We start from the raw sequence: 22,320 nt of genomic DNA, 5'->3' as shown, positions 1-22,320 counted from the left end.
CACAGCACCACCCACGTCCCCCTATCCAGTCCTTAGTTCCAGTATTTTGTACTCCCTTGTAATTTCCAAACTGCCTTCAGAAAACAGCCTAGGATACTGCACACTTCAACGCTTTGAACATAAAGTTACAAGGGCATTAATGCATTATGATGCATTAGCCCAAGCTGGTGCTTCATGCCACCAATACTACTTGGGCCTCCAAAGACAAGCACCCCGGAGAACACACCTATTCCTTTAAAGAGGGGGATATAAGCCCACCCAAAAGAGGCCCAATGGCATCGCCCAGACGGAACAAATACATGATAACCACTGAACAAGCTCAACATCAATAACACTTCCATTGTACACAGTAGGATTACCTGAGACTGAACACTCTGCAGGAAATACTTGGACCAGCAAGTATTAAATGTCAATTTTTGAGAAATGAGAGTGTACTGGACGACGTACGGTGCCTTTGAAACAGGCTGTTTATTTAACAGATGTATATGATGAGCAGATAGGAAGCAAGCATTAGGTCCTAGGACACCAGTATTCTGACAAGCTGCTCCTTCCAGTCAGAAACATATCTTGGCAAGCTCTTTTCCCCCCACCCCACATTCAAGACAGAAAAAACTTCTTTGTTTGCAGAAAGCACCAGTGCAAAACCCATCCAGAAAGAGCATCAGCTTAGACTAGCTGTTGTCCAATTGTCCACTAGTAGGCCGAACAAAAACACATTTACCATAATTAAGGAGCATATTTAAAATATGAATTTTTACAATCTAAGCTTCTTCTATGTCATTGGCCTATGGAAAACTGACTGGATTATTTTTGTTATGGCAGTGTGTTCAACATCTAGACACAAGGTGAAGGGAATCTGAAAGCTTTTTATCACTCAGGAAGGAATACCACAGATGGAACAGAATTTTGCTTAATTGGTTGCCATCAATTTGATTTAATTAATTTTTATAATGAAATTTTTAGATTGTGTGACTATTTGACTGTTTGATTATTTAATTGTTGTTAGCCGCCCTGAGCCCGGCTTCGGCTGGGGAGGGCGGGATATAAATAAAATTCATTATTATTATTATTATTTAAATAACTTTTTACAGCTCCCTAGAACTCTCCTTGGGCTTTTGGCTGGGACAAGGGCACCTGAAATCACGGCATAGTCTCATGCCTAGTAAACATTCTCCCAAACTGGGCAATTCTTAGCATGCTCAGACAGATTGGGGTTTGGTGGGTTTTTTTGCACAAATCACGCTACCAGAACTTTCAGCAATGGAAACAACTACCTAAGAGTCCACCCTGAAAAAACTGCTCTCCAGAGCCCACTGCCAAGTTATGAGAACAGTGTGACACAGACAGAGACAGATCTGAAGGTCATTCCAAACACCAAGTTGCTAAAACAATCACATTGAGAGAGTAGCTTCTCATGCAGAGGTGTGCATGCTATTTTGTTGCCTTGGTTTTCACTATTATCAACAATTCCTTGTGGATTTGCTGGGAGTTGTTTCCACTTGTCAGAAATATGGACCCCAAATGGTCTGCAAACCAAGGCTAGCTGACAAACCTAACGCTGAACAGTAATCAGCTCCAGAGAACTGCAGCTACCAGGCTGCTCCAGCTGCACACAGATCTCAGACTGTGAGCAATTAATCCCAGAGGGGGAAAGGCATGAGTGAAATCATTGGACTCTAATTGCATTACAAAAAAAAGACAAACGAGGAGTGGCAGAGGAAAAACAGTGTTTCGTTTCATCTTAAGAAGCCTGCAAGATGCAATTCCTTTTCGAGAATCTTTCTTTCAAAGGCTTCATTTCTCCACCGAATATATTGGATATGGCAAAATCTTTTGCCATAAAGGGACTGCAAAGATACACTTTAATGACAATAACTCTATCATAAATTACTATGCTAACCAGCCACCTGGTGCATGGAAGGCTTCTGCCAGAAACCCAAAAAAATCCAAATTTGCCATTTATGAAAATACAAACTTCTAGGTCCCAAGGGAGATAGGAACATCTAAGTAGTGTCCATCAAAGACATGGAGGCTGGAAAGGGGTTTCAACAACCATTGCATGGGATATTTGTCTCTTAACAGCACCCTCAACTTGATACCAGCTGCAGAGAACAAAGAATGCACACAGTACAATAATACACATGATACATATCTTACACATTTATTAAGTAATCCCATGTATCCTTGCCATTCTTATATACTTGCTTTCAAGCCCTGGGACAGGGATCTGTCTATTTGGATGGTGTATAAGTAACAGTAAAGAAACATCTCTTGCCTGAGGGGTCATTCCACACCAGAAGTTAGAGTAGAGAGCACGAGATTCAAGCATTGGCGCCACAATGGTCTTATTTTCTGCTATCATGAGATTCAGAACTTCTGGGTTTGTCAGAAAATTATCAGCATCTATGAACTAGGAAAAGGGATTAAAAAAAAAAGCATGTGAGGTTTTGTGTGACTGGATCTGAAGAGTGTCTCTAATGTCCACAAACAAGACTTGGTTAAGAGCATTACCTATCTTGAGTTCTTGCAATGTTGCAAAATGAACAAAATAAGCAGACTTCCATCACATATCCATCAGCATTAAGCTAACATTTACCTTGTACTGAAGCCAACGGCAAATACTGGTCAACTTTGTAACTACTACTTTGCACATACCAAAAAGTGGAGATATTTAGTAAGGCACTTGCATTGCTGAATTGAAATGAAGTCTCTGGACGTGTGAGACACAATCAACAAGAACAGAAACCCACAAGCACTTCATAGTGGGCCCAGCAAAGTAGTCCACAATGGAGACATTAGAGCAGGGATAAGAAATTTGTAACCCTCAGGAAGTTGTTTGACTACAACTCCCATCATCCCTGACTTCTGCCTATGCTCACTGAGGCTGATGGGTGTGGGAGTCCAATATCATCTGGAGGGCCATAGGTTTCCATATCTTGCATTAGAGGGAAATGACTTAACTAGAACAAACCACCTCACCTTTGGAAGGAGAGGCAAGGGGGCTTGCAGGCGGAATTGCTATTTGGTTGGCATCCATTTATCTCAACAGACACCCAAGTGCACCTCTGGGGTGAAGTCAAACTGCTGTGTTAGCAGCACCGGTGACCTTCCATGGTGTGCAAGCCCGGGCAGCGTGTATGGGGGTCTAGGGCTGCCCGGATGACAAGACCCCTCTCTTGGCCTCACTGATGGGGGCCAAAGGAAAGCAGAGCAATACGTTTGGCACCAGCTTGACTGCATGGCAAAGCTTAACCCCTGGAAAAGTGGGAGGTGTATAAATCAGAATGGTGGTTTTTCGGCTACAGTGGCAGCGTTCAAATATGCGAAACACCCAAGAGCATTCATTAACATGAGGCAAATATGGTTAGACAAGAATTACTGGTAATTCTGTTGCATATGTATGAACAAAGTACCGTATTTTTCGCCCTATAGGACGCACTTTTTCCCCTCCAAAAATGAAGGGGAAATCTGGGTGCGTCCTATGGGGCGAATGCAGGCTTTTGCTGAAGCCCTACGGGAGGTCCGGCAGGGATGTCTAGGCTGCGGATAGCAGCCTGCTGCCCGGCGCGAGGGGCGCCCTGAAGCAGAGTGCCCCCCGCTCCAGGCAGACATCCGCAGCGTGGGGAGCCTTGCAGGAGTTCCCCGCAGGGCTCCTCACGCTGCGGATAACAGCCTGCCGGCCCCGCAGGGGGGGGCGCCCTGATGCAGAGCGCCCCTCGCGCCGGGCAGACATCAGCCAGCCCCACAAGCTCGGGGGACAGCAGGGAGGCGCAGCGCCGCCATCCCGCTGTTCCTCGACCTGGTTCTGTTTCCCCGACCTGCTTTTGGGGGGGGGAATAAAGGGAATTTTTTTTCCTTTATTTCCCCCCAAAAAAACTAGGTGCGTCCTATGGGACGGAGCGTCCTATGGGACGAAAAATACGGTAACACAGTGCTCTGGTGGTGGGTGGCAAAACAAGTTCTGAGAATCCACTCATCAACTACATCACATGTGGGACTTTGGGTCCTCCAGATGTTGTTGGGACTTTAACTTCCATGAGCCCCAGTGAGCATGGCCAGTGGTTAGAGATAATGGGAGTTGTAGTCCATCACCAAGCAGATGTTCCTGATCACACAAATACTTGTGGAAATAGGTGCAGGAATCTGGGCCAAAGTTATTTATCCTTTCCCAGTCCTACAAAGCTGTGTTTAGAGGTGACCAGTACAGGAGTCAGGACTTCAGTGGTCAGTGAAGGTAAGTAGTTACCTTGCATATCCCAGCACATCTGGGGAGGAAATTATGTAGCACAGTAAGACAACCAATTTTAGTTTTCCAGTTTCCTTCTTTACAAAGCTCAGAAACAGAATGCGTCTCTGAAATGCCCAGCATGCAAATCAAGGGAAGGAAGGAAGCCTAACCAGCCAGAACTTTAATTCTTATTTTACCATGATGTAATCAGACCACTTTTCCTTGGCAGTTCTCAGAGCAGTCTGCCTCAGTTTCATCACATGGGTAAACCTGGAGTTTGGCCAGTGTTTGGGCCCAATTTCCTCCGGGTAAGACCTACAAAACAAAGAACAAAAAGGGAAAACATGCAGCCCTCTTGTCATGTTAAATGCTGCGCAGCTCCTGCAGGATCGCTGGGTATTATTTCTCTCCTGACTTTGGTGTTTTAATTAAAAACTGAAAGGGGGGGGGGGGAGAGAAGCAAATTCACTAAGTCACCTCAAGTGCTCCAAAAATGTAAGGGTAAAGAAAGGACGTTTCAGAGCAAAGAAAACACTCTCCAAATTTATTCCTGGAGTGTGTACCCAGGACACAGGGGAACATACACCATCACTGCGCTTCCTGCCCAACATGAGTGCTGTGAATTAAATAGAACTTGGACGTGGGGGGGGGGGGCACACCCAACAGCTCTTTTCCCACCTCAGCTTTGAAAAAGATAGCATTTAGCCAAATTAAATTGCTTCTGGATTTGCTATCACAAGTATGTGAAGAAGCCTTTTAAATAGCTTTAGAAAGGATTAGAACATTTCATGCTGTTTCCCTGAATATGCTTAACTTTGTTACACGTGATTTTACTGGAAAAACCCAGCATTCGAATACTTACTGAGGGTCCCCCATGGGCCTCCACTCCACATAGTGATACAGTTTCTGTACGTTCTTCAGCCACTCCCTCAGGATTTCTGTTGTGTTGTCAACATTGTGGTCAGTAGCTACCCTAAAGGAGGAACAGTGAATGTGCAGAGGGATTACTAAACATTCACCACCTTTCCGTCAAACAAAATCTTGAAGAGACATGTGTTCACAGGTAACAACAGCCTCCCTGCCAATGCTTCATAGATGCACGTTCAAACAGAGCACAGACTCCATTTTGGGTCTGAAACATTCACACAAATTCCCACCACTGACATCTTAAAACAATACTGAATAGGCATTGAGTGATATTGTTCGTCAGGTCAACTTCAGCAACAGAGATGGAGTGGTCTGGGATTGCAGGGGGCTTAAAGACCTATCACTACTTCTGCAGCAAGGTCCCAAGCCCCCAGCCTCTCAGCTCGAAAAGAGGAGTGTTTTAGCCAATTAGAAGTCTTTTTACTCTTAGGAGCCAATCAGAATGAAAAGAGATGACAACCACTGAGGATTGACTCCTATGGTCATTCTGGAGAAGGGGCATGTGAAAAACACAGATGATGAGTTGTTCTGTATGTTCCAAAGCTCACTTTCAAGAGAATGGTGTGCATGTTCTGTTATGCACAATGGAACTTCAAGAAAAAATTTGACCATGTTGTTGGCATCTGTCTGTCTCAAGAGACAATGGAGTGCGTCCCTAGGGGTGAAGTCAAACGGCATGAGAATCACAGTGCCAGTAACTCATAACTGCTGTTTCTCACATAGTTTTTGCTGTGTTAGCTTCACCAAAGTGACTTTCCCGGGGCACAAGCCTGGGCAATGTGTATGGAGGTCCTGGGCTGCTCAGATGACAAGACTAATTTGGTCCAAAGGAAAGCAGGTAAGTGGCCACTTGGCACCAGCTTGGCTGCAGGGGTTGCCGGAAGGAGGTGTACAAGGCACCATCATCTTAGGGACTCCACTTAATGTAGGATTTCCTCCTCAGCCTTTTCTTCTCCCAAAGATGTCCCATAAGGCAGTGGATAATTTGCCCATCTACATCATGGGAAATAGATCTAGCTGAAAAGCAGCAAAAGAAGATCTGCATTGATTACTGCAATGCATTCCTCATTGTTATTATTGTATAATCTTAAATGGTTCTGACTTTCCTTAAGGGACCCCACACTTCTGAATTTGCCACTATACTACTATGTAGCCATGGGCACACATTCAAGCTTAATCAAAATACGACAAAAATCAGAACAAAGGAGGCTAAGCTTTAGCTCAGGCATAGGCAAACTCGGCCCTCCAGACGTTTTGGGACTACAACTCCCATCATCCCTGACCACTGGTCCTGTTAGCTGGGGATGATGGGAGTTGTAGTCCCAAAACATCTGGAGGACCGAGTTTGCCTATGCCTGCTTGTTATGTACTGAGTTGAATAGGATCCAAACTGCAGCAGTCTGATTGGTCCTAGAACAATGCAGCAGTATGATTGGTTGGCAGGAACCACCCAATCCTGCTCCAGATATAAGTGAATCCACAACCTGATTGGCTTACAGTAGAATTCCAGAATTAGCCAATCATGTGCAGCCCATTGTGTAAATAATGTATATAAAGCAGATACTTTGAGGGGACTTTCATTCATTCCTCCTCACCACTATGAGCTGAATAAAGAGCATGAAATCACTTTGCAACTCTGAGTATATTTCACTGCTTTAGCTAAACAGGCTGCAAAGATACTTCCAAATGCAATTATTTTAACAGGTCCTTCTATATATATTACTTTGTGCTACAAAGACTGTGTGGGCTGCATTGATAATGTCCATCTGTGAGATTCAGAAAGAATATGGAATGTGAGTGATTTTCTAAACCTCACAAGGCAGCATTTTTTGCAGCTTCTTCATTAGAAGACAGGCTGACACACATCCAGGCCTGTCGTTGCTGCTGGGCAATGTCTGTATGCACTGCAAGGGGAGAGAGGGTTGTGAATAGACCACGACTCACTGTAATTTCACTGTCTGAAATGACAGAGAGAAAAGTGTTTGCCTGCAGTCACTTTGCTCCATGTGCATATATCTGGAAACTATGCATCTGCGCAACTAAACAAACAAATACTTCCGTACTTCTACGAAGCAAGATGGTCCCCTCAGGAAGAGTCCCTGACCTTTTCCATTGTCCATATACTCTGAAGCCACCTTTTCAGTTACAGCACCTTGGGGAATATTCCATTCCAGCCCTACTCAGAGTAAAGGAGTTAATAAACACGACTAACTTAAATTCATTGTCCAATAGGCCCTACATAATTGACTGAATCCCCAAACTCTAAAACACTCCCTAGAGTGTTTTATCTGGCATGGAGGCTGTCATCATTTGGGTGCCAGGTGAAAACCTCTCTTAAAAAAAAAAAAATAGTCAAGCATTTAGATGGAGTTTTTAATGCTACTGTCAGGGAACTGCCATCAGAGCATCAGGTGGTGGAGGGACTCAGGCAGGATGAAAGAGACTCAACTGCTGAAGCAGGGACCAGCAGGGGGAGGAGTGGGTCTCTGAGGGAATGCGAGCAGGAGGGAGGGCTCAGGGAGGCTTCCAGCGAGAACAGTGGGGAGGTATCGGAGTCTCCCATAGGCAGACCCACACCTCGCAGGAAACTGTCACGCCGTGAGTCCAGGAGACGCGTTTCCGTTAAGGAACTTCTTTGCTGGAAACGCTTCCGCAGACAGCCACTGTCGGACTCTACTAGTGACTAGAGCAGACATGTCTGAGGAGCTCCGTCACACACGGAGGTTTGTGGGGTCGCACAAACTCTGAGGGAGCACGTTTTCACGCACAAGCAGCTAATCAAACCCTCACAGCAGTCCGACAGTCTTTGTACGCTGCCTGTGCAAGAGAAGGCATCATGAGCGAACCAACCGGAACCGGAGGAGCAGGGGCTGGAGCTGGTCCAAGCTTGGAAGATAGATACCGAGCGTTGGAGGTTCAACTGGCCCTGCAGACGGCGAGGTTGGAGGAGAGAAGGGCTCAGGATGCAGACAAGAAGGGGAGAGCCACGCAATTCCCCAGAAAGGTACCAGGATTGGTGCAAAAATTTGGGGGGGACCCCAAGGACTACCATGCTTTTAGGACAGAGATGCAATATGCCCTTAATGTGCAGTTCGATGAGTTCCCTGATGAGGAATCGCGAGTTGCTTTTGTAATTGGGCATCTTGAGAAAGGGGCGCGGGACTGGGTTCGACCCCTAATGGCAACGCACAATGACATACTAAAGGACACAATGAAGTTCTTTCGTGCAATGGATATCATGTTTTCCAGCGATATTGAGGAAGGGGTGGTGCGCAGACAGCTAATGGCTTGTAAGCAGGGAAGTCGATCTGTCCGTGAATATTGGACTGAGTTTACCATGCTGATTCACAGACTGAGTTGGGATTTATCGGCGGCACCCGTTCAAATGCTATTTGAAGAAGGTCTTTCTTCGGGGGTGAAAGACGAGCTGGCACGGAGCCCCAGGGCGGAGTCTATGGATCAGCTGACCAAATCTGCGCTGACCATAGGAGCGCGGCAGGAGGCAAGAGCCTTGGAGAGGCGGGAAGGGAGAGGGGAACGTTGGAAGGAGTTCCGCATTCCAGACATTCCTGAGCCAGCTTTCCCGCCGGCAGAGCCGATGGAAATCGGAACAGCGCGCGCGCGCGCATTTTCAAAAACCAGCGAGGGAGCTAAGAAGGAGGGAAAGGGCCCCCGGAAATGCTATCTCTGCCAACAGCCAGGCCACTTTGCCAGAGTCTGCCCCCAGAGGAAGGAATGGCAAGGGATGGTGGGAGCTGTTGAGGGGGGAGAAGAAGGGGGAGCGGAGCAGGTAAAAGCCAACGCCTGGTTGCCACAATTGGGGCACTGCAGCCAGGCCAAAGAGCAGTGAAAGTGCCCGTGCCAGAAGCTCCTCGACCTGCTCTAGTGATTGAAGTGTCCCTAGAGCTGCAGAATGGGCACCCCCTAAAAATAAAGGCGCTATTGGACTCAGGCAGCTCCTGCAATTTTATGAGCAAGGAGTTTGCTGCTGAACACCAGATACAGACCATCCCTTTAAGCAACCCCCTGCAGGTGACCACGATTGATGGCAGGGAGTTGTTGGGAGGAGGAGTCCGCTTGCAGACTGTCCCAATGATAATGAGGGTGGCAAGGCACACAGAACTGATAGCGTTTAATGTGGCCACCCTGGGAGGCGCTCCCATTATTTTGGGAATGAGCTGGCTAGCTCTACATGATCCGCTGGTTGGCTGGCATCAAAGAGTGGTGTCCTTTGGTTCAGCACATTGCCTAGAACACTGCAAAGGGGAGAAGGGTTCAGCAGGGGCCCAAGCCACCCTAGCAGGGACTGAAGTAATGGGGAAGGTGAAGGTACCACCACAGTATGCAGATCTCAGCGACGTGTTCAGCGAGAAGGAAGCTGACCAACTACCACCTCATAGACCCTTTGATTGTCAGATCAATTTACTCCCAGGAGCACAGCTTCCCGTGGGCAAGTTGTATGCCATGTCAGACAGGGAAATGCAGGAGTTGCGAGGGTTCATTGACAAGAACCTGAAGAGAGGCTTCATCAGAGAGTCCAAAGCAGCAGGGGGGAGCCCAGTGTTCTTTGTGGACAAAAAAAATGCGGACAAGCCGAGACTTGTATGTGATTTTAGGCGGCTGAATGCAGTGACTGAACCGGTGGCGTTCCCTATGCCCAGAATTGATGATATTTTGACCAGGGTGAGGAAGGGAAAGATTTTCACAAAGCTGGATCTAAGGGGGGCGTACAACCTGATACGCATAAGGAAAGGGGATGAATGGAAAACCACCATGTTTACCCCTTTGGGGGCGTTTGAATACCTCGTTATGCCATTTGGATTACAAGCAGGCTCCGCGTGTTTTCAATCTTTTATGAACCACGTGCTGGGCCCTTTGCTCTACAAGAATTGCGTTGCCTTTCTAGATGATGTGTTGGTGTATTCTGAGAATGAGGAGCAACATGTGAGAGACGTCAGAGAAGTGTTGAGCAGACTGCAAGCCAACAGGCTGTGGGTCAAACTGGAGAAGTGTCGGTTCCATACCAAGGAGGTGGAATTCCTGGGGTACCGCCTGTCAGACAAGGGATTGGCCATGGATCCCGGCAAGGTACAGGCAGTGCTGGAATGGAAAACACCCAAAACCAAGAAGGATGTGCAGAGGTTCCTAGGGTTTGGAAACTTTTATCGTAAGTTCATCCGCAACTTCGCCCATCTGACGGCGCCCATCACTGACTGTCTCAGCAGTAAAAAGAAGTTTGTATGGACGGCGGAGGCGGAGCGCGCGTTTGAGGAACTGAAAAGGGCCTTCGCCTCTGAAGAACAACTTCTGCATGTGGATTTACGAAAGAAGCTAAGGGTTGAAACAGACGCATCTGACAGAGCCATAGGGGCGGTGCTTCTTCTGCAGCCGGGGAAGGAGGAGTCAGAGTGGCGTCCGTGTGCCTTCTTCTCGCGGAAGCTGAACAAATCCGAGAGGAACTACACGGTGTACGACCGAGAACTGCTTGCTATTCATGAGGCGTTCCGGAGATGGAGGCATCTGCTAGTTGGTGCACAACATAAAGTGCAAGTGTGCACGGACCATAAAAATCTAGAGTACTGGAGAACGGCGCGAGTGCTCAACCAAAGGCAGTTGAGATGGGCCCAAGAGTTCTCCAAATTTAACTTTGAGATTTGTTATGTGCCAGGCCCAGAGAATGTTAGGGCGGACGCTCTCTCACGCAAACCTGAATATTTGGAGGGGGAGGGAGCACCCGAAGAAACCCATATCATTCCAGAGGACCGCTGGGTGTGTGGGGCGACTTTGGTGGGGCAAAGGGAATTGATAGAGGGTACGGTGCAGGATGCATACGCCCAGGGGAAACTCAGGGATCTCAGAGGGGAGGAAGACAAATCCGGTGGTTTTGAGGAGAGAAATGGGGCATTGTATTATAAGGGAGCGTTATATATACCTGAAGGGGAATTGAGGGAGAAGGTACTCAAGCAGCTGCACGATAGCCCCACAGCAGGGCACTTTGGGCAACACAAAACCATGTGGCTGGTTACCAGGGAATTTTGGTGGCCCAAGGTCAGGGAAGATGTGCGGGAGTATGTGAGAGGGTGTGAACAATGCCAAAGAGCCAAGGGGGAGAGGCGGGCGCCGGCTGGTTTATTAGAACCACTGCCCACACCTGAGAGACCGTGGGAAGCAGTGGCAATAGATTTCATGACTGATCTGCCAAGGTCTAGAGGGAAAACAGCCATCATGGTTGTAGTAGACCTGTTAACTAAAATGGCCCACTTCATAGCCTGCTCACATGCGGTTACAGCAGAAGAAACCGCCAAATTGTTTGTAGAGAATGTGTTTAGGTTGCATGGCGCCCCCTTGAGGGTGGTTTCAGACCGAGGGAAACAATTTACTTCCAGGTTCTGGAGGAAGCTCATGAGCTTACTGCATGTAGAGGTTAATTTCTCGACGGCCCGTCATCCTGAAACCAACGGGCAGGCGGAAAGAGCAAATGGGGTTCTCCAACAATATTTGAGGTGTTATGTTAATGACAGAGAGAATGATTGGGTGGAGAAGTTGGCGTTGGCAGAATTTGCCTACAACAATGCAGAGAACGTGTCCACGGGGATGAGCCCCTTTTTGGCTAATCACGGGTGCCATCCCAGAGCCTTCCCAGGGGGGGAGGGGGAGAACTGGAGCGTTCCAGCTGCAGAACAGTTCGTGGAAGAAATGGAAGCGATCCATCGCCAGCTCCAACTCAATTTAAACAGGGCTAAGGAGGAATATAAGAGGCAGGCAGACAAAAACAGAAGGGAAGGTGAAAGCATCAGGGTGGGGGACCAGGTGTGGCTGTCAACCCAAGGGTTGCCATTCAAAGGAGGTTGTAAGAAATTAAGACCCAAAAGGCTGGGTCCGTTTGAAGTCATACAGCAGGTCAATCCAGTGGCTTTCAGGCTCCGGTTACCGAACCACATGAAGCTGCACCCAGTTTTTCACAGGTCGTTGCTGTCACCGTATAGAGGAGACAGTGAGGGGAGGGTCACTAGGGGACCAGCAATGGAGGAGAAGGAACACAGCTACCATGTAGCGGAGATCCTCGATTCCAGGTGGAAGGGAGATCAAGTAGAGTATTTGGTAATGTGGGAAGGGGAACCGGAGTCGGAAAACACCTGGGTTAGGGCAGAGGATGTCAATGACGAGGTTTTAATAGAGACTTTTCATCAGAGGTTCCCACGTAAACCTCAGCCGGTAGCGAGGTTCCGAAGGGAATACTTTGCCACCACCGACGAGGAAGAGGAGTTGGAGGGGTTCCCAGATTCTGAAGAGGAAGAGGATTCAGCTGGCCAGGTCGACGATCGATGGAGAGAATTGTTCGAGACGTCAGAAGATGAGGAAGATTCGTTTCGGGGTTTTAGCCCTTCACCTCCCAGGGGGGAGGAATTGGGAGGGGGTGAGGGGGGCCCTGGAGGGGAGGTGGATGTCAGGGAACTGCCATCAGAGCATCAGGTGGTGGAGGGACTCAGGCAGGATGAAAGAGACTCAACTGCTGAAGCAGGGACCAGCAGGGGGAGGAGTGGGTCTCTGAGGGAATGCGAGCAGGAGGGAGGGCTCAGGGAGGCTTCCAGCGAGAACAGTGGGGAGGTATCGGAGTCTCCCATAGGCAGACCCACACCTCGCAGGAAACTGTCACGCCGTGAGTCCAGGAGACGCGTTTCCGTTAAGGAACTTCTTTGCTGGAAACGCTTCCGCAGACAGCCACTGTCGGACTCTACTAGTGACTAGAGCAGACATGTCTGAGGAGCTCCGTCACACACGGAGGTTTGTGGGGTCGCACAAACTCTGAGGGAGCACGTTTTCACGCACAAGCAGCTAATCAAACCCTCACAGCTACTTTTATCTTTTTTGTTTTGCCCTGCTACCATTTTACGCTGCTCTTGTGTGTTGATTGTTGTTTGATGCTTTAAATCTTGTTAGCCCATCAGACAGTTTATGATACCTGGAGTGGTCTAGAAATTTCAAATTAAACTAAACACAGAGAACTCTACACCAAATTATTTACAACCCATAAAAATTTTGTCACTGACTTTGGATAGCTTGGCACAAACACATTTGGACATTTCCTCCTGCATGGCAGTGAATGCATGCACTTTTAATGGCACCAGGATGAGGCCATTGTATATACAGATAGCCGCTTGAGCCAAAACTCACTCAGTGATGAAAAGGAGGAGAGAGATCCTTCAAAATTATTAAGCTACTTTCACAGCAGACAGATGGCTGAAATCTGGTACACTCTGGTCACTGTACCCACCTGAATTCCACTCATGGTAAATCCACACAGATTAATGGACAAAATTTAATATTGTCCATTAATTTCAGTGGAGTACTTTCGGTCATGCTCTAAGTATGACTAATGCTGGATACAACCCTCAGTTCACTACATGCTTATCAAAATAAGTTATTCATGGCACAATCCTGTATATATTTACTTAGGGGAGAAATTTGATACAATTCACATTTAAAGGTGAGATTACCCAATTCACACTTTCCAGAACAATACGCAAACCAAAATTCGGTTAGCCTTCAAGTCACACACCTTTGAATTTTGCAATGCAGTTTTCTAGTCAAGCTACATTTTAAAAAATGCACATGCAGGGTAAAGTAATTCACAAAGTAATGCGGAGAACTGAGTGTAAGACTGGGAAATATAAGAAACAAAGAAATCAAAACTGGCAGATTCACCTATCCTTATTTGCAAGTGAGTCTCATTAATCCAGTGGTACTTGCCTCTAGGAAAGTATGCCTCAAACTCTTGTACTCGGGAGAATGACAAAACTATTTAGCCAGTAGCAATCAATTTCAAAAATATATATCACCCCATTCAAGTTTGTTACATTGGCCAAGCTAGCTCTATTCTTTATGTATTGAATTTATAAAACAAAGGGTTTTCTGTGTTGCCTCACTTTACTGTATGGGAAACCAAACATAACAATGAAGGAGCTTTGAGACAATAGAACTTGCTTCTCCCAGTTAAACACCCAACAGAGCGGAGAAGGCTTCCTTATTTGACTGGATGAGACATAATGAAAGGAAACGGCTTACAAGAGCCATTTTCATTGAATGGGTTACCCAAAATGAACGCAAGGCATACACAAATAGTCTCTTCATGGAGAGTCAGAAGGAGCAGAGGTCATTTCTGATGTTATGTGAAAATGCCAGGATGGGTGACATGGCCAGGGTGACAAGAATGTTCCTGTTGTGTATTTCCACCCCAGGTGGCCGGCAGATAGCCAGGCTTGGCCGACAAGCGCCCTGGGGGGGTGGTGGTGCAAAGAATGTTGCACTGTGTGGGCTTTCTCTAACCTTACCCATCTGACAGCAGCATGTTTAGAGTTTCGAATCGCATGTGTTATCAGGGAGAGATGAACACATGCTGAACCAGTGACTCAGCATTGGCTCATAACTGGAAGATGGGTGTAAAGCTCTTCATTTTTCCACTATCCACACCCCACTAATATGGGTTCTTCTAGTGGGGTTTCAAATGCGGAAGACAGGAGCGCCTGGCGTGCTCTGGTCCATGGGGTCACAAAGTCGGACATGACTAGACGACTAAACAACTGGAAGCATGCCACACAAGAGGACAAGTAGTTAGGCACAAGATTTCAGCCCCAAAGGGGCTTTTAAAACTGAGGAAAAAACAGCATTTTTTTTGTTTCAATTCATGTTTTGGATCCTCATTTCCAGTGCTTTTTTCTAGAAAAAAGTGCCAGAACTCACCAAGATCCTCTTCCTCCCTTTCTCTCTCTCTCTCTCTTGTCCTGCCCCCACTTTGCGTTCCCCTCCCCTTCTTCAACCTCTCCCCCACCTTGCCTTGTCTGCTTTTCACACCCACCCAGAATCCCACCCGCCCCTCCTCCTCCCTCCAGCCACACCTGCGCTCACCTCGAAGGCTTCCCCAGCCACGGAATGGGGCTGCTGCTTCCTGCCCCCTTTCTCTCTCTCCCCACAGACATGGAAAGAGTGAGCAGAGACAAAAGGGAAGTGGTGCTCATGCTCAGCCGGCCGCTCACAGCACCGTGAGGCAGCGGCATAGCCGCACATCCATGGGGAGAGCCCAGGAGGGACGATGCAACCTTCGGACTGAGAGGGCCTCCTTCTCCTCACCACTTCAGCCTCCTGCTCTTCACAGCCCCTCTTTTAGCCACGATGGCTTTCTTGCTCTCCTCACCCTCCATTTAGCTTATCGCTGGAGTTGAAAAGAGAAAGAAGTGCCCGTACTCCGTACCACTGAGTACCACCAGGAAAAAGCACTGCACGTTACTGTAAAGATACATGTGAACAATGGATTCAATGTCCATGGGTTAAATTGCCTCATGTGGCAATCTCAAAACTCTTTTGAAAACTCTTTGTTGAAATGCACTATGTGAATAATAATAATAATAATAATAATAATAAGTATACTCCGCCCATCTGGCTGGGTTTTACCAGCCACTCTAGGTGGCTTCCAGCAAAATATTAAAATACAACAATTCATCAAATATTAAAAGCTTCCCTAAGCATACGATGTATATAGCCACACAAACATTTTTAAAACTCTTGCAACACCAAATGGGTTTTGCTGCCCATACACACAGTTGCGCTATTCCACATTTACTCGTTGAACTGCTACCCTTCTCCTTAACAAACCCCCCCCCCCAAGTTACAAGGATCAGAGAGGCTATGTCCGAGAGATACCCACATCAAACCCTTAAAGCACATCTGAAGCCGCTTTCCACCTCCAAAGAATTCTGGGCACTGTGGTCTGTTAAGAGTGGCTGGGAATTCTGTGAGGGGTAAATGATGGCGCCCAAAATTCTTTGAGAGGGAAGAGCGTGTTTTAAATGTACAGTTTATATGAAGCCTTACATGCTGCAACTGACAACCGAGATTTAGACATCTAGCCAAAACGTTTACGCTATCAGAACCAGAACATTCTGGTGCAGCAAACATGGCTACCTGCGTCTTCGACCAAAGAACTAACGGTTGTGTATTCAACAGAGTTTAGATCTAGATAATTCTTAGCAACCCAGCCAGAAAGTTAACTAAAAAGTTCCATCAACTTTCTCCCCTTTTATATTCCTGTTTTGAGCTTCTACTTCATTGCTGTTTATTTACTTTGACCCTGGTGTCAGGGGAGGGAAGAGCAGTCTGTTTTGCCAGTTTTCATCCTTGAAGGAAAATTACCAAAACTTCCTACTAAAGGGAACACCGTGTGCCTTCTGCCACAGTGTGGTCCCCGGAGCAGAAGCAGAGAAACACTCGCCCTAACACAAACACCAATGTGTTTTCCCCACTCCACACCCCAACTTAATAGTCATTAATCATCACTCATGTAGGTTGGAAGGGTTGAGGGATGGACTCAGGTAAAAATCCCCACACCCCTTGTTCTAGATAGAGAGAAAGGGAAAGAAAGGAGCAAGTGTACATATCTACACAACATAAATTTATTTAAATAGTTGTTCCCTCTCCCCAAGGGAACAGTAGTTTTGGGTTAGGGTGGGGCTACTAATCCAAGAGAGAAGTCTCACAATGTTCACCCTAACTATTGTGCCCCATAGTGTGAGACCCACTTCAGGGTGGTGTGAATAATGAGCAAGACTAAACATATGGGTCTCTGGCTGTGTACATACTAGACCTTTAAAACACAGGCTTTTACTCAAAAAATTCTGGGCGCTACAAAGAACACTGGATATTGCCATTCCCAGAATTACTTGGAGATTGATAGCAACGAAAGTTAAAATTGGTATGTACACCACCTTGAGTTCCTTGAGGAAGAAGTGGAATATAATCGTAACAACATATTAAATTATCAGACCTCCCCCATGCAGGAACAGGGCAATCGTGGTGAACAGGCTCTTGTTGTGATAGAGCCCCCTGCAACAGATCTGCTCCAATTCCACCTTCTCTCCCAGGTACCTTTGAAAACGGCTGGCAGCTGGACCAGGATATGGGAAGCCCAGGACAAGGTAAGGCTGCCATTTGTGTGCCTCCCATCCTCCTGGCTTAGGATCTCCTGGCCTGGGCTGAGGGAGGCGTGGTGCTGCTCTCTTGGAAGAGTTGTGAACGAGGCAGGACAAAGCCGGCTGCTTCCTCCGTAAACCAAAAGCACATGCAGCAGAGTATGAGACTACCTGGTTTTTTGCTTTGATTAAATGTGTGATTGTCAAGATGGCAAACTTGCTCTGCTCTCCCTTCACTGATGGCTAGTGGTGGTGGAGAAAGGGAGAGGGAATGCTGATAAAAATAAGAGAAGGAAATCTGTTCCACAATTACAGTCTAGAAAAATAGCATGCTACTATATGCCTTCAGAGCCAGGTGTGCTGGGTCCTTTTCAAAGTGTAGCTTGTAAAGAGTATTCTGGGAGGAGGAAGAATCCCCACTGGGCATTTTCCGGTCCATCAAATCAGTATTCAGGTATGTGAAATGTCAGTGAAGATTTTCTAAAATACTATGTTGATATTTCAATAAAATACCCATGACAAAAAGTATTCAAAATAGGATATCCCATCTTTCAACCATAGTTTGCAGAACAGCTTGAAAATTAACATGTGCTAATAGGTCAAAGGTTCCTAGCGACAGTCAAGTCATTTGCATCAGTGCAACAGAGATAATATAATAAGCAACTATTACCAGTCCAGCTGCTACTAGGAAAATGTATGCTAAGTCTCTTCCTCCATTAACTGTTCCTATTTTATGTGTAGAACTATATATCATTAGCCTGTGTACACAGAGGAGCAACAGTTGAGCACCGGGGCTCCCAGTTCCCCGCTTAGCTCCTTATACCACATCATGACTAGCAAGGGGGTAAAGATAATTCAAAACAGTAAAAGTTACAGAATTTTACAAATCTGTGAACCGTGCAAATCATGCAGAAGTAAGGGTTACCTAGACATGCAATTTAAAAGTGTTGGAGATATGTATACCAAGAGTGCAGGTGGTGAGGCCTCAGTGTCCCTGCATCATGGATTTGGGGGGACTGTTCACAAATTCAGTTAGTCTCCTCCGTTCTGATGTCAGCTATATTCCTGTGGTGGAGCTTATTGGAAAATTACCTAGGGAGTGGACAAAGCACAGTGAGTTCTCTTTTGCCCATCTGCATTCCTAAACATGACTCTGCATTTTCCTCTTATGAAAGATACTCCTGTTTGGTGAATGGAATGACACACAGAGAGAGAGAGAGAGAGATCTGTATGCGTTTGCACTGGCTGAGGCCACAGTTAGGAGATGGAAGAGGAGAAAGAACTTGAATACTATGACTGCTGAGGAACAGAGAATGCTGTGACTACATTGTGGCTTTAAGGAGCTTTTTTACCTCAGGATCCTGACATTCTTGTAGAAACAGGTTGCATTTGCAGAAAGCAAAACCTGTCAGGAATATTGTGGCTTCAGAAGAGAGAATGAAAATGCTTTCTACTTGGTGCGCAGGAGAATTCAGACAACACCTAATTTATCTAGAAGTGATCTGCTGATTTGGGAATGTGGGAAAGGGTAACGAAGAGTTGTAGGGTTGTACTCTTCAGACTTCCTCTCTCCGAGAATTGTACAAGGGGAGTCCAGAGTGCGATTCCACACAAGGAATGAAGCCCACACAAGGAATGCCACCAGCACAGCACGAGGAGTCCTCTCCCCTCCCCACATGCCCTCATGCCCCCTGAGCTGGCTTTGGGGAGGGTCAGGAGACCCCTCAGAACAGCCTCCAGAGGGAGGCGTGCCGCCGTGCAGGGTGGAGCAAACTGCTTAGAACTACATTCAATTCCTCCCTCATAATCTCAAGCAGAATTCTCAGCCTTCACACTCACATATTTATTATAACTAGACAAATACCCAGCACCAGTTTACTGTTTCAGTAGAGCTTTTCCACCCTTCCTGGGGTGGAGGTGAGAGCTGCTCATATAGATCAGTGGAGAATTTGTAACGGGGATCCAAATTAGCATCAGCCCCACCTTTAACCTATAATGTTGTTGCAGGTCACCCAACATCTGAGCAGTGCGAGATTCCAGGGATTCAAGACACTTACCCAGGTTTTGTGTTTCCTTTTGGAAATGTGACGCAGTGGAGACTGCGGTGTTTTTATGATATATAGTTTATTTAAACATATATGCAACCCAAGCCTGTGATGGAGGGGTTCACAGCATTCAGACTTCAAAAGGGTCTTGTTTCTCCTGTAGCCACAGCCTTGGATTCAAGCAGAGATCCAGCCTGGTGCGCTCTCTCTCTCTCTCTCTCTCTCTCTCTGCTTTGCTTCTAGGTCGCACCACAGCTCTCCTTCAGACTCTGAGTTTCGTCCTTCTCACTATCTGTGTTTTGACCCATTTGCTATCTCACACAGAGCTCCCTTCCTTTGTTCTCTTAATGGCCCGTCACCCAGGCGATTGCCTCATCAGGAAGCTAGCCTGGCTTATATCTTAACACTTGCTGACTCCAGGGGTTCAGGAAGCTAGCCTGGCTTGATTAGATTTTTTTAACACTACTGATCCAGGGAGAAGAGGAGTCTAGCACCCACAAACTCATAGCACTATTAACAGTGAGCTATATTGCAGGGTTATTGTACACTGCCTCAGATTAGCAAACTGCAATATGAGGATAACAATGCTGGAATGCAAGTGAGGCCAAGTGCCACTAGTAATCTTCTGAAGTTAATGTGGGTAGAGTAGGAAAATGGCTGAGAGCTCCCTCCAGCCAGCTTCCAGGAGACACGCACACCCAGTCTCTGTACAATGCATATTCCCAGCAGGCCACATGGAGAAGGCACACAGACTATCTATATATAGCTCTACACATAAAATACCATATTGGCCTGAATATAAGCCTCACTTTTCCCCCAAATTCCAACCGTGAAAAATTAAAGAGCGGCTTATATTCGCGACCTTAAGGTATGCAGCCAGGAGCGCAGGGCAAACAGTGCCAGGAGCGTGGCAAAGCGCCACCCACCCCGTGCATAGTTCCCCATGCTCTCCCCCAAGGCCGGGAAGGGAGAGAGCTGGCAACACAGCGCAGCCCCCCCCCCCCCAGTATGCAGCCAGGAACAGTGAGGGAGCGGCTTATATGCAGGTATTCCCCCCCTCCAATTTAAAAGTGCCGTTTATATTCAAGTGCGGCTTATATCCGGGCCAATACGGTAGGAATTGTTGATGGAGAAAGAGTGACTAAAGTGAAGAAGAGCCCAGATCAGCCTCCAACCTCACTGGGTATCCATAGCCAGGTCAGGCTGGTGGCTCTTTTCTTAAAGAGAGAGAGGGCAGGGAACTTTGCACTTCTTACTGGGATAACGGAGTTGCTTGAATGCTCCCAAGATAATCAAGAGGCAAAACTAAACCTAGCATGCGGACTTGAGAGTTAGTGGCATCAGATCAAGAAAACCCAAGTAAGAAATGGCTGCTGGGCAGCTCTTAAGAGAGAACACCTGGTCCTTGGGGAGATTTCTTGCTGTGGAGTCCAGAGATCTAGTTGCACAGGTTTCTATGCAGCTCCCCAGATTAAAAAAGAGAACAGAAACTGCTCTCAAGTGTCATACAAAAGAACAGCATTGTTTGCTGCAATTGAACCAAGCTCAACTTTTCCTGGTTCATATCTTAAGCAGGTGGCACTTCACAGGAGTAAATTAAGTTGCAATCTGTTTTCAAGAAACCTGAGTTTGTCAAATGTTCCTCGCTGTTCCCTTTCTTTAAAAAAAGATTAATTACATGCTGAATGGATCCCTTTGTCTCTTCTGATGGAAATCTGCTGTCACACATAGCACTATCTAAAATGACAACGATTAAAGTAGTAGGATAGTATGAATGAAAGAAGATTCCCAGGTGTAACAGATCGGCAGTGCAATCTTATACACATCTTCCCAAATGGAAGTCACACTGAGTTCAAGGCGGCTTACTTTCTGTCTGTGTGGGTGGGTGTGATTTCTGCCCTAAATGCAATGTTGTATCCCACTGTTACCTACTGTGCTTTAGCAACTACTTGCCAAATATCACAGCGCATGGGCGTAGCCAGGATTTTTGTTAGGGGGGACAGGACTTTTGTTAGTGGGAGCTGAACCACCGTGATTGGTCAGATAGTATTTCTATTGTTTTACTTGATGGGGGGGGGGGGGAGATGCCCCGTCCCCCGTTGGCTACGCCCATGTCACAACCATGCAGCAGTGAATGTGAAATGCAGCCACAACCATCTTGAAATCACTCTCTGATATACACCTCACTTTTAAGTTAAGAGCTGCAACAAAAAGGAGATCCAAACTGGACATTTCTTCTTCTTCATGGGAAACTAAAGAACCATACAAGAAAGGAATGGAAGAGATTAAGGCACTTGCTTTATTCCCAATGCTAGCAATTTGCCTTTTTTAAAAAAAGCCTTCTTTCCAGCCTACTGCAGAAATTCAGTACAATTATGTGAGGGCAGCCAAAATGTGAGCATGTGATGGATTCAAGTTACTGAACTGTAATGATCTCCTAAAAATTGCATCGGGGGAAGATGAAAGGTTAGCACATATACAGTGGTACCTCGGGTTAAGTACTTAATTCATTCCGGAGGTCCGTTCTTAACCTGGAACTGTTCTTAACCTGAAGCACCACTTTAGCTAAGGAGGCCTCCCACTGCCGCCGTGCCGCCGGAGCACAATTTCTGTTCTCATCCTGAAGCAAAGTTCTTAACCCGAGGTACTATTTCTGGGTTAGCGGAGTCTGTAACCTGAAGCGTATGTAACCTGAAGTGTACGTAACCCGAGGTACCACTGTACCAGAAATTCCCAAAGTGTGTGTCAGGACAGAAGCCTTGATACATGCACAATCTTGTATTGAAAAAAATCTTACAGCGGTACCTTGGTTTGCAAAAAGTCTGGTTTGCATACATTTTGGATGTCAAACCCGGAAGTGCGTGTCCCGGTTTGCAAACTTTTTTTGGATTACAAACAATTTTTTTGGAGGCCCCATTGGCAAAAGTGCGCCTTGGGTTACAACCTGTTTTGGTTTACAAATGGATTATGGTTGTACTTGCCCTTTTTATGTTCGGCAATAGTTAGCCTATTTTGCCATGTTTTTAAAAACTTTTTAAATCATGTGCTTCAGTGAGATAAAAAAGGAGCAGGGAAAAGAGGGGCAGAAGGTCCAACTAATCGGATGTGTTTCAAGTTAATACAAGAGTCAAGTTGTTACAGCACTTTTGCTCTGGGG

General features: G+C 46.5%; 2 protein-coding genes across 4 annotated transcripts in view; both read right to left on the bottom strand.

Annotated features, from left to right (window-relative positions):
• DARS2 (aspartyl-tRNA synthetase 2, mitochondrial) overlaps positions 1-22,320 on the bottom strand; it is a 1,012,941-nt gene that overhangs the window by 289,451 nt on the left and 701,170 nt on the right. The window lies entirely within an intron of this gene.
• The window catches only part of COLGALT2 (collagen beta(1-O)galactosyltransferase 2), a 67,796-nt gene that overhangs the window by 22,443 nt on the left and 23,033 nt on the right, over positions 1-22,320 (bottom strand). For 2 of the 3 annotated variants that reach the window (XM_083507110.1, XM_083507111.1), the window contains exons 2-4: positions 5,091-5,201; positions 4,426-4,543; positions 2,276-2,410 (exon numbers count right to left, since the gene is read on the bottom strand). In XM_083507110.1, coding sequence (XP_083363236.1) covers positions 2,276-2,410; positions 4,426-4,543; positions 5,091-5,201 — 364 coding nt within the window. Of the gene's footprint in view, positions 1-2,275; positions 2,411-4,425; positions 4,544-5,090; positions 5,202-18,081; positions 18,212-22,320 lie in introns of those variants that run through there. The other variant, XM_083507112.1, reaches the window with a different exon arrangement.

This window comes from Podarcis liolepis, assembly GCF_965112155.1.
Source record: "Podarcis liolepis genome assembly, chromosome: 6".
Taxonomy (NCBI): Eukaryota; Metazoa; Chordata; class Lepidosauria; order Squamata; family Lacertidae; genus Podarcis; species Podarcis liolepis.
Note: the sequence above shows the minus strand (reverse complement) of the source record. Positions and strands in the feature narration are given on the sequence as shown.